The 12,142-nt window shown below is 37.6% G+C and overlaps 2 protein-coding genes and 1 long non-coding RNA gene across 3 annotated transcripts in view; 2 read left to right on the forward strand and 1 right to left on the reverse strand.

Moving 5' to 3' along the window:
- The window catches only part of LOC138403001 (uncharacterized), a 164,090-nt gene that overhangs the window by 117,809 nt on the left and 34,139 nt on the right, over nt 1-12,142 (forward strand). The gene's annotated exons all lie outside the window — the stretch shown is intronic.
- On the forward strand, nt 669-6,301 carry Tango4 (transport and golgi organization 4). Its single transcript, XM_034973360.2, has 8 exons — nt 669-893; nt 1,318-1,442; nt 1,936-2,157; nt 2,553-2,639; nt 3,195-3,280; nt 3,645-3,839; nt 4,871-5,191; nt 6,053-6,301. The coding sequence occupies exons 1-8, from the start codon at nt 778-780 to the stop codon at nt 6,242-6,244; spliced, it is 1,344 nt and encodes a 447-aa protein (XP_034829251.1). The 5' UTR covers nt 669-777; the 3' UTR covers nt 6,245-6,301.
- Nucleotides 7,275-11,975, reverse strand: LOC117986522 (tubulin-folding cofactor B-like). Its single transcript, XM_034973364.2, has 5 exons — nt 11,781-11,975; nt 11,213-11,412; nt 10,470-10,613; nt 9,807-9,965; nt 7,275-9,302 (listed from the first exon to the last, which is right to left on the reverse strand). Exons 1-5 carry the CDS (start codon nt 11,901-11,903, stop codon nt 9,185-9,187), a joined length of 744 nt encoding a protein of 247 aa, XP_034829255.1. The 5' UTR covers nt 11,904-11,975; the 3' UTR covers nt 7,275-9,184.

The raw sequence follows: 12,142 nt of genomic DNA on the forward strand, positions 1-12,142 counted from the left end.
TTTTTGTTGTCACCTTACATTATTGTAAACTAACTAGCTGATGCCCGCGATTTCGTCCGCATGGTAATAAGTTTTTTTTTAAATCCCGTGGGAACTCTTTGATTTTTCGGGATAAATAATGATTGTCACTCTCCAGATCTTTATCTATACCCATGCAAAAAATAACGTCAATCCGGTACACCGTTGCGACGTGATTGAAGGAGAAACCAACAAACCAATAAACCAATAAACCAACAAACAAACACACTTTCGCATTTAAATAATAAGGGTACCTACCTGCTGAGCACAGATTAATAGGGATACTACTGCTGAGGTACTGATTCCTTGTTCTGTGCTTTTCCATATTAAGTGTACCATTAAAGAGTAAATGTATATATCGATAGCAAAGAATTTGCAAGTACTACTACATAATGATCGATAGATATAGTTAGGGTATAAAATGTTTACCATTTAACCAACTTATAGTTGGTGTCAGGTAAAAAGAGCCCTAAACTATATTGGAGAGGATGATAATAATATAAAGTTAATTAAATAATTATATTTTACAAAAATATGAAATATGCGTCAAGCTTTATAAAACATTCGCTAATGATTCCTGTTTCCGAACGAATTTCATAGACAAGACAGCATGAGCATGACAGATGATTTGACATTTGATATTTATTCAAATTGTCAAGTCAAAAATCAAAACAACGCGGATGCTAGTAAAAAAATAAAAACGTTTTTAGCCCTAATATGTGAATTATTTTTATATAGAACTCAATAAAAGACGTGAAAATGGCAGACGAAGTGATAAAACATTCAGTTCACACACTCGTGTTCAGATCTCTGAAAAGATCACACGATATGTTTCTCTCGAACCAAAGTATGCTGCCTCCAATTGATGAAAAAGCGTAAGAACATGATTTTAAACACTATTAAGACTCTATCTTCGTTCTAGTAGTCTCCCAATACTAACTGAGAACTGTTTGTTATTGAACGTACCATTCAGTTTTCACCACTGTTTAGAAAAGTGTCGATTTTTATGATTTTCCTTGCATTTTCAAGTGCAAGAATCTATTATAACCATTATTCATCTACTATATTCAAATACATAATGCAGAACTGCCTAATCCAAAGCTAAATTAATAAAATTGAGTTTTGCATTTGCATTGTAGGCACTCTTTTCCTTTGGTTTGCCAAACATTAGCGAAACAGAAAGAAAGGTTTGGCTTTAGTTATTGTATGGGGCCCAGACACTATCGTAACACAAATTCTAAATTTAATAGAAGCTGAAGCTATTGCCAAAGCTTCAGTTTGAACTTATTATTTGTGCAGGGAGAAAGTCCTGAAGGCAGTGAAAGCCAGAGACAGCTACGGGCAGGTGATGTCGGCTGTGCAGAGAGCGCAGGCCATCAAACAGCAAGAGTCCATGAGCCGACCTGACACTCCTCACGACACTGGTAAGAAATTACTTTTTCTTTATCACTGACTATTCCATATTACTAATCCATCCATATTAATAAACTAGCTTATACACACGACTTCGTACGCGTGGAGTACACAAATTTAAAACCCCTATTTCACCCCCTTAGGGGTTGAATTTTCAAAAATCCTTTCTCACTGAATCCCTACGTCATAATAGCTATCTGCATGCCAAATTACAGCCTGATCCGTCTAGTAGTTTGAGCTGTGCGTTGATAGATCAGTCAGTGAGTCAGCTTTTTGCGAGCTTTCAACAGCCCATCTTCTTAAGTACTGTAAGTATACAGGTACAGAGATAACTTGCACACAAGAGAAGCAATTTTTTACCCCGAAAAATCAGAGTTCCATGCAGATGAAGTCAGGACTCGGGAACATCAGCTAGAGACTATAAAAAATTCATTAATAGCTACAACAACAATTTCTATTAATGGAGATACAATGTAAAGACAGCAAACTAAACATATTTTGCAGAAATAGCAGAATCAGCAGCACTAGGATCAGACGGGGCAATGTTGCCGTACAGTGCGCCCAACATCCCCACCCCCACCGCGCTGGTGCCCGCGCCGCGCAAAGCGCCCACCATGCCGCGCCCGAAGTGGCACGCGCCGTGGAAGCTGTTCCGGGTCATCTCGGGGCATCTGGGCTGGGTGCGCTGCGTGGCCGTGGAGCCGGGCAACGAGTGGTTTGCCACAGGTCAGTTATATGTTATTAAATATATGTTGACTACCTTGTATTTGAAAATGGATTTCATTTTTCTAAAAAAAACGTCAAGAATCCTTGAAAGTGAACATGATTTTAGCCCTCTTTAAAATGATACTACACTTATATTTGAATACTAGCTGCCCTGGCAAACTTCGTTCCGCCTAACAGTTAATTAAATTTTTTTTAATTTTTCTCTCCGTAAGAACCATCCTCGTACTTCAAGGAATATTATAAAAAAGAATTAGGGAAATCGGTTCAGCTGTTCTCGAGATTTGCGATGACCAACACATTTTTGGTTTTGGTGTACAATAAAGGATATTTTACTTTTACTTAGTGATTCATTTTTATATTATAGATTCCAAGCAATCCCTGGTTTGTTGTTACAGGTGCTGCTGACAGAGTCATCAAGATATGGGACCTGGCGAGCGGGAAGTTAAAGGTGTCTCTCACTGGACACGTCAGCACTGTTAGAGGTAACACTTCACATTCTTTTGTTAATGATTGTGTCATAAGATTTTTTTTTAATTGCAAGATAGGCTTGGGCTGACGATAGTAATAGGGTTCACTAATTATATATAATATAATAATAATAATTGATTGTTTCACCAAAAATGTTTCAAAAACTAATCAGATCACAAACGTCGCGTATTCCACAATCATAATTCATTTTACAAAATATTCTATTTACAAAATATGTTTTATTTTGAAAATGTGCAGAATGTTAAAATATCATTCATAAATTTGTTATTTCACTAAATAATTCGTTTTCCGAATTCGCGATTTTGTAAAATCGCGAATTTGGGAGGAGGGAGGGTAGAAACCCCCTCACTATGGGACGGAAGCAAGGTCGATGGAGCAAGGCGGGGCTCTGTCGACTTTGCCTGAAGGGAGTGCCTCGAGTCCCAAGCTCACTTCGCTCGTCCTTGCGTCCTAGGCAGTCATTTTGCCCCCGTTAGTGATTGGACGCCAATATTTCTTTAGACGTGACAATTTGAATTTACTTATTGATTACAATACATTGTCCCCAGGTTTGGAGGTGTCGCCCCGACACCCGTACTTGTTCAGCTGTGGGGAAGACAGACAAGTGAAATGCTGGGACTTGGAATATAATAAGGTATAAACATTAAATTTGCTATCAGTGGCTACTTTACTGGTGTCAGTATTTTTTGTATATTTAAAATATATATTTATTTTGTAAATTTTAAGTATATTTTATTTTAAATATAAGTATAATTAAAATAAAATTAATTTCTCTTTTTACCCAAGTACGATCCAGCTAAAAGAAAGGGTTATGATTTTAGCAGGCTATGTATGCATATATAATTCTTGTATGTTATATCAAAGCGCCTAAACTACTGAGTCGATTTTTAAAGTTTACAATGTTCCTTCCATAATCACTAGCCTATGACTGCTCTTTGTTCTGTTTGTTACATAGATGTAATTACATAATATAGTCTTAATAGTAATTATGTATCAAGGTGATCCGTCACTACCACGGGCATCTGTCAGCGGTGTACACTCTCGCGCTGCACCCCACCATCGACGTGCTGCTGACAGCCGGCCGAGACGGCACCGCGAGAGTGTGGGACATGCGCACCAAGGCCAACGTGCACACTCTCGCCGGACACACCGACACCGTGGCCTCGCTCGTGACGCAGGCCGCCGAGCCACAGGTAACTGACTCTGAGATTCCTCAGTCCTCACTCATACCCTTAATCAACATATACCAGACATTCCATAAAACAACATTTACCAGTCATTCCATAAATCAACATGTACTATTATCACGGATTCTTTTCAATGTCGCGTACTATAGGTATCTGTAATATGTCGTAAAGTTACTTGTTATTGGGCAATATTGTTATTTGTAAAACATTGTATAGTCTTTTTTGACTACATACCCCGCGATGCAAATCATAATTTATCATTCATTCTCTAAATTAATATTCATCACATTTCAACTGTATAAAATCATATTTCCATAGATATTTTTTTTATTGATCACGTAAATTTCAATAATACATTTTAAAATAAACAGTTCGCCATCCTCTAGAAACTGTTAATGTTTATGTGAGGATGGCGAGTTCGCGTTATACAAATTTAATAAAATCTAGGTAAAAAACTGTTATAAAAATTAAAAGCTGTTAATTAGTGCATATTTGTACATATAAAATATCGTTACATGAAACACTTCCTAGACCTAGACTAGGCATCCAAAGAGGCACCTAGATCCAGGAAGTGCCTCTTACAATTTCTTATAAAAATCGCTCTTTTACTGTAGGTATTTTGCAAAGTTAAAGGTAAGTTATTCATTATATTTGCTAAGATATATGAACATGTTCTAGTTCCATACTTATTATTATTCTTAGGTAATTTAAACTTCTTGTAGTTTGGTAAGTCAAGCTTTCTGTTTCTCTCTTTACATGTTAGGTGCTTTATGTTATGATATTCTTCTTTCAGGATCGCCAGGCTAACCTTACTTAGCACTGGCAGTAACTTGCAGTACTTAAATAATTTAGAATAATCATTAGAAAATTTTAATTTAATTTTTTTAGGTACTATGGTTTTAATTATTTTTATTTGTAAGTTGTATATGCGTAACAGATAAGTTTTGAAGGTTCTACCATAACTACTTAAGCCATAATCAATTATAGAGTCTGCCAATTAACATAATGATAAACATCTCATTTTTTTTACACTCCAGATAATAACAGGTTCACACGACTCAACGATCCGCCTCTGGGACCTCGCGGCGGGCAAGTCCTTGTGCACGCTAACCAACCACAAGAAGTCCGTCCGAGCCATCGTCATCCATCCCACACTGTACACCTTCGCGTCCGCGTCACCCGACAACATGAAACAGTGGAAGTGTCCGGAAGGGAAGTTCATACAGAACCTATCTGGACATAACGCGATAGTCAACTGTATGGCTGTCAGTCCAGAGGGGGTGCTAGTGAGTGGAGGGGACAATGGTACTATGTATTGCTGGGACTGGCGTACTGGATACAACTTTCAACGGCTGCAGGTTAGTTGACTTTTTTTTTTTTTTTTTCCTACCATAAAGCACCATCTAGCCTATGGGCTAATAAGTAATATTATTCTAGCTTAAACTTCTACTTATGATTAATTTTTAAATCTAATTTACAGTCCAATAACTGTCCTTAGTTTATTCTAACACGTACTTACAGTTCACTATGTTCTTGTGACCTAGAAAAATAAAGTAGCACAAGCACTATTACACAAACGCTGCACTTATGTACTTTTTAACACTAATTCGAACGGCTTGGTTCTTTTGAGCCTCCTTTTGATGTCCATGTTATCTAGAAGCTTCACAGCCTCCAAATTAACATGATGGCGAAGTCGATGTTGGTGAGCTTCTGCGTACTTTTGGATGATTTTGTTTACGAACTCTATCTTAAGGTCCCTGTGGAGATCGTGATCGTGAGTTGACTTTTGAAGTGAAAGTTTCTTTGGTATTATAATGTGATTTGAAATTCGATGAAACGTAAAATCGACAATAAAAGAGACAAACATACATGTATAGGATTTAGCCTGCGAGAGAACGAGATAGACTGAATGAGAATGAAGCGATAATCGAGTTGCTTCAAGAGCAGGCCGGGAATAGTAAGTCCTGCTGCTCGATTGCGGTAGAATGACAGCTACAATTTCACGATCGCAATCACCTCTGATTGGTTGACGCTCACTCACTATTGGCTACAATGCATTGTTGCAACAAAAATCGCACATCAGCCAATCACAACAATTGAGATTGTAATAATGATTGATGCAGGTTTTACTTACATCGATCTACTGCTTTCCATACAGCGATAGTCTTGTTGAAGAACCGCAAGTTGGCCTACAAGAAAAAATTTTGCTTTTATTCCAGTCGGCGGTCCAACCGGGCTCGATGGACTCCGAGGCGGGCGTGTTCGCGATGACCTTCGACCAGTCCGGCTCGCGCCTCATCACGGCCGAGGCGGACAAGACCATCAAGATCTACCGCGAGGACGACACCGCCTCGGAGGAGACCCACCCCATCAACTGGCGACCCGAGATACTGAAGAGGAGGAAGTTCTAGAAGCGTTAGGAATTAATGACTTTTTATAAGAATAAGAAATAAAAAATGATTTTTATATTCGTGTTTGTCTTTATTTTAATTTATTCATCGTGATAACATACAACGAAGATATAGTACGCGATAGGTTGAAATGGCAATCGGGGAGGGAACGCTCCGCACACGCAGTCCCTTTTTTTTTTTTTTTTTTTTTTACATGGGGAAATCCTCATGGATACCACCGCGCTCGGAGAGGTGCGGTGGTTATGTCGGACTCTTACCGACTAAAACCCCACGGTGATCTGTCTCATCCGTTGTTGCTAGGCACAGGGACACGAATGTATTCGACTGCAACCTAGCTAACGGCTCCCGCCAAAGCAGGCCTAGCTCTGGGACTTAATGGGGTCCCCAACTCAGTTTTAGGCTCGCTGGGAACAAGGGCTTGCCATCCAACTCAAGGACCTATTCTCCCGCGGGCAACAGACAACACAGACAACAGTGCGTGCAAGCGCGGGTATGCGGGGCGTTCCCCGCCTCATCCACCGATTGCCATCTCGACATGTCGCGGACTATAGAATGACAGCTACAGTAGCAGGAATATATTGTACACGATCGCAACGAGATTTATCCATACTAATATTATATATGCGAAAGTGTGTCTCTCTATGTCTGCTAGCTTTTCACGGCCCAACCGTTCTACCGATTTTGATGAAATTTGGTACAGAGTTAGCTTATATCCCGGGGAAGGACAGGCTACTTTTTATCCCGGAAAGTTGAAGAGTTCCCACGGGATTTCAAAAACCCTAAATCCACGCGGACGAAGTCATCATAGGTCATAGGGCATCATCTAGTAATAATATATGATAAATATAAAAATGAATCACTAAATGTGTTGTTCATCGCAAATCTCGAGAACAGCTGAACCGATTTCGCTAATTCTTTTTTTATATTCCTTGAAGTACGAGGATGGTTCTTACGGAGAAAAATTTGAATCGACTGTTAGGCGACACAAAGTTCGCTAGGGCAGCTAGTGAAAAATAAAATACGAACATAATATGTTCAAATATTTTTTATTAAAAATATTAATGTCAGTCGTGTGACAAAATTAAATAGCGAATCAATACAATATGTTAGACATTGGTTAGTGTTTGTTTCACTTTATATTTTAAGAATATTTACAATTTCATTCCAATAGTAATGGAATGTACAATACATCACTCAACTGATAGGAATACATTCTAAACAGAAAACTAGGTACAGTTCTTGCAATTCACGAAGGCTAATGAACCTTTACTTGTGGTAACGTCGTATACATGGGCATTGCGTAAGTGTGCGTGCATGTCGGACCAATCAGGCGCGAGCAAGCGCTGTCAAACGCACATATTTAGTGTACCTTACGTATACCGATACGACTTAAACACAAGCGTGAGTCAGTGGCCTTCGTGAAATGCAAGAACTATAACTAAACTGTAACAGCTCTATAAGGGCTGATTTGTCAATCGCCAGATAAACTTTAACTGACGAATAGGTTTGACGTATTAACTGATTTCATATACAAAAACTGTCAAAATATCTTTATCTCTCAGATAAAAGTTATTTGATGACTGAAAAATCAGCCCTAAAATAAAGTAAGAGCCACAAACTAAACAAAAAAGAAGTTCAGTTAACATACTGTAACAAAAAGTTCACAAAACATATTTTGGGCAAATAAGTATATTTTTTAAATTACAAAATAATTTAATTACTTGATTAGAAATTCAAAAGACAGCTAAAAACAATATAAAAAATATAGAAGTGACTTAACTTATTCAATTTAAAATTACATTTATAAATGCACAATCTTTTGCCAAAATAAATATGATAAGGAAGTAAAATACGCAAATACTCGGAGATTTGTAAAATAATATTAATAGAGCCCAATTCGTTTTAACACAAAACTTTAAAATTGACAGGAATAAAATGGCTATAATTAATCTTTTAAATATTTTTTATGGTTTGAAAAGAGTAGGTACTCTTGCCTGCTCTACTCAGTGGAATCTACTTTCCGAATCAGTGGTCGAGTCACACAGACACACATAGCAAGAGACCAAGTTGTCCTACATGAAATAAATAAATTTAGATTTTGATAATGCCACCTTTTCTGTTATGTATTACAGAAAAAGAAAGCATTATTTTTATATCCTGTCAATTTAGTTCAGTTAATTGTAGTTTTGTGTTTTCAATATTATTTTTCCATAATTAAATAGTAATTGCTAAAAAAACTAAATATTATACTAATAATTGTAAATATTGCTATACAGTACAAATAATATAATCTATGATTATGTTAAAAAAGCTCTTGGAAAAATAAAATATAAAAAATTCGCGTTTGCAGTGGCGTTAATAGCAACGCAACATATAGTACGTGCCAGAAAGTAATGTACATCGACCTTTAGGAGATAGCAGATTTGTAGAGCATTGTCTCTGTCACAGAGACCGACAAAACATCATATAGGTATGAGTGACAGAGACAACAGTCTACAAAGCCGAAATGTCATTCTAAAGGCCGATGTACATTACTTTTTGCCTCGTACTGTACAGTTGCTATCCCAATCAACACACCTTTGATCATCATAATCATGATCATCATGATTTTTTCCGACTCTAAGGCTAAGATCTATAGAGCGGCACTTTGACTTTGCTCAGACTTAAGACACTGTTAAAACAAAACAGCGCTATATTGCTGGCATAAATCTGTCTTAAGCTTAATTCTGAGCAAAGTCAAAGCTATCAGTCACTCAATTAGCTAAATAGGCTTGTGGTTGGTTAACTTTAACCTTTGTGCTTTTCAACACGGACAAAATTGCAGGCAAAAATTAATTAATTAAAGGTGTTTTTGTTTGTCATTGATAAAAAAAGTCTGTAAATTAACGCCTCTGCAGCAAACATATCAAAGCGTTAGTTCCCATCTCCGCAGCAAGCCCTCTATATCTCATCCTCTAAGTCCACCTCCTCTTCGGGGAAGTCCCCCACTGTGACGTACATGGGCTTGACAAAGCCACCATACTTGGGCGGGCATGTGAAGTATCGTTTGCCATTCACTCTGGAAAGAAAAGCAATATTTTGATATCCACACTAATATTATGTGTCTATCTGTCTTCTTTCTTTCAAATCTGGTACAGAGATAGCTTGCATCCCGGAAAATCAGAGTTCTCACAGGATTTTAAAAACTTAAATCCACATAGGCGAAGTCTCGGGCATTATCTAGTTGTTAATATTTAAAAAATGTTTAAGGAATCCATACTAAAATTATAAATGCGAAATGTGTGTCTATTTGCTAGTTTTCACACCCCATTTGTTTAACTGTTTTTTGACAAAACTTGGTGTTGCTTTCATGATGAAGAGGACGACATAAGATGTTTTGTCTCTGAAAATCAAAGAGTTCCCAGAGGATTCTTAAAAAACTTAAATCCATGTGGACCAATTTAGGAGCATCATTTATTTGGTACAGAGATAGCTTGGAGATGGACATAGGCTACTTTTATCCTGCAAAATCAAAGAGTTCCCATGGGATTAAAAAAACGAAATTCTTAGCCGTAACACTCACGAGCCGTCGTTCTTCCCGCGCGGCTCGTCGTACTGCACTCCGATCCACAGGCCGCGCGCGCCCTCCAGCGGCCCGTTGTACCGCACCGTGGCGCGCCGGGCGCCCTGACTCGGCACCCGCACTTCACAGCGCGCCCCCACTAACACCGCCTCTGCTATTCTGTTGTAAAATTTCGTATTTACTTATCTATGCTAAATAACCATAAAAATGAGCATTGTTTACAAAAAAATCATTATCAAATCGTCATCAAAAAGCTGTGCTTGCTTCGCTCTCGCTTTTTACAATTACCTTTTCCTTACTTATTTATCCACTATTTATTTAAGTAACTTCTCTACATAAATATCGCCCTCGCTACGCATTCTTTGACATTTTGGAAATTTTACCCATGCAATACAAAAACTGTGTTACAGCCATATAAAATACTAAATCGTTGGTATGAAGACATAGCGTTATTTAATTTAAGATCAATGAATATTAAAAAGGATTCAAGGTTCACTGCAAGCTCAGCTGGTTGCTTTCATGCAACTTTGTCATTAAGGAACTAATTGTATAATACCCTAGATATCTAGGCTTAGGATCAAGTTACTTAGTTCAGGATTACTATATAGTTGAACTAGAGCCAATAATTGAGCTATTTTATTGAGGTTCGAGGTAGTCTCTTACTTAGCCTCCTCTTCCAGCTCTTTCTGTTGCTGCTCTTTCATTTTGCTCATCTCTTCCTCATTGTATTTGCCCAGTTTGTTTTTCTGCAGGAACGAACGAAGTGTGTCGCCTTTTTTCTGATATTCCTCTTCAGATAGGCGGAACCTGAAATATGTAAATGGTAATCTTTTTTTGTAAAGTTTTCAGAAGACTTACACCTATTGAAAACTCCTATTACAATGTAATGGATGATTTAATGATAAGAAAGCTTGGTAATAAGTTAAACAGCTTTGAGCTAAGTTTAAGTGATTTTGTGAAGTGGTGATAGTAAAAAGAATGCCCGGTTGAGTTTTTTGTGGGCTCTGCTCAGACCTGGGTGCGTTGGGAACCCTCGTAGCTTTAGTTTAAATTTTACCCAATTAATATTGTAGTATTTACTTTGAATAAATAGTAGTACTTTAGTTAGTAATATATATAAGTAGATCAGAGAATGAAGGCTATTTTATTTAATTTATTTTATTGTTTAAACTAGCTTATGCTAGCGACTTCGTCCGCGTGGACTTCACAAATTTCAAACCCCTATTTCACCCCCTTAGGGGTTGAATTTTCAAAAATCCTTTCTTAGCGGATGCCTACGTCATAATAGATATCTGCATACCAAATTTCAGCCCGATCCGTCCAGTAGTTTGAGCTGTGCGTTGATAGATCGATCAGTCAGTCAGTCAGTCAGTCACCCTTTCATTTTATATATTAAGATGACTTACCTCTCTGCTGCATCTGAAGAATCAAAGTCTTGGATAAGTGTAAAGTTGTCTATGACATGTATCCTCATGCCATCATCAATGGGGTAGGAACCCAGCAGGGCGGCGTCGCTGTCTATGTCACACACAAAGTTGTTCTTCTTGTCATAAACCTTCAGCTTCATTGTTGCTGCTGAACCTCCTGTCACTAGTTCCAGTTTAGTCTGTAATCAGTTGGTAATTATTTATTGAGATAGCTATCACTAAACAGAAGGAACTAGAAACCCCACATCCCAAGATAATCTATTAAGTGATTAATGGAAGGGGCAACCCTTTAAATCATGTATGAATGAGCAAATTATATGCAAGCACTTTGAATCTTAGACCGTGTTTTTGTCAAGTTCTTTTTCATGTTACATACATGCATCACATAAGAAACTGAAATCTTTATTTAAGTCATACTTTCTCAATATTGCGCATTATATAGTTATACACAGTAATTTTCTGTTTCATATAAGTACTAAACAGTCTAATAGGGGCATAATTTAATCATTTATTAAGCTTAAAAGAAAAATGTGTGAATCATCGTAACCTTAAACTCTAGAACGGTGATGTCTTTCTTGAACCGGCGTTCCACCGGAGCCGCATCTTCCTTGTCCGACTTCGTTATGTGGACGTTGACGAAATCTTGAGTAATTATTTGGATTCCTTCCATACTTGTAAAAATTTATTTACACCGACAAAAGGATAGAATTCCGCTTTGTTTTTAAAAATGATTTCTTGATTGATGATCTGTCAATGTCAATTTTTTAAGGCTTTACGGCTCTGGGTTCTAACCTTTTTGAGCCTTGTCAATATGTGCAGTGTTGCCAACTTTTTTTCCCAACCCCACAAAGGGGTCATTCATACCACTACATCTAGATTCCAGTTGTCCAAATATAATGATTGTTAAAA

This window comes from Maniola hyperantus, chromosome 11 (assembly GCF_902806685.2).
Source record: "Maniola hyperantus chromosome 11, iAphHyp1.2, whole genome shotgun sequence".
Lineage (NCBI taxonomy): Eukaryota > Metazoa > Arthropoda > Insecta > Lepidoptera > Nymphalidae > Maniola > Maniola hyperantus.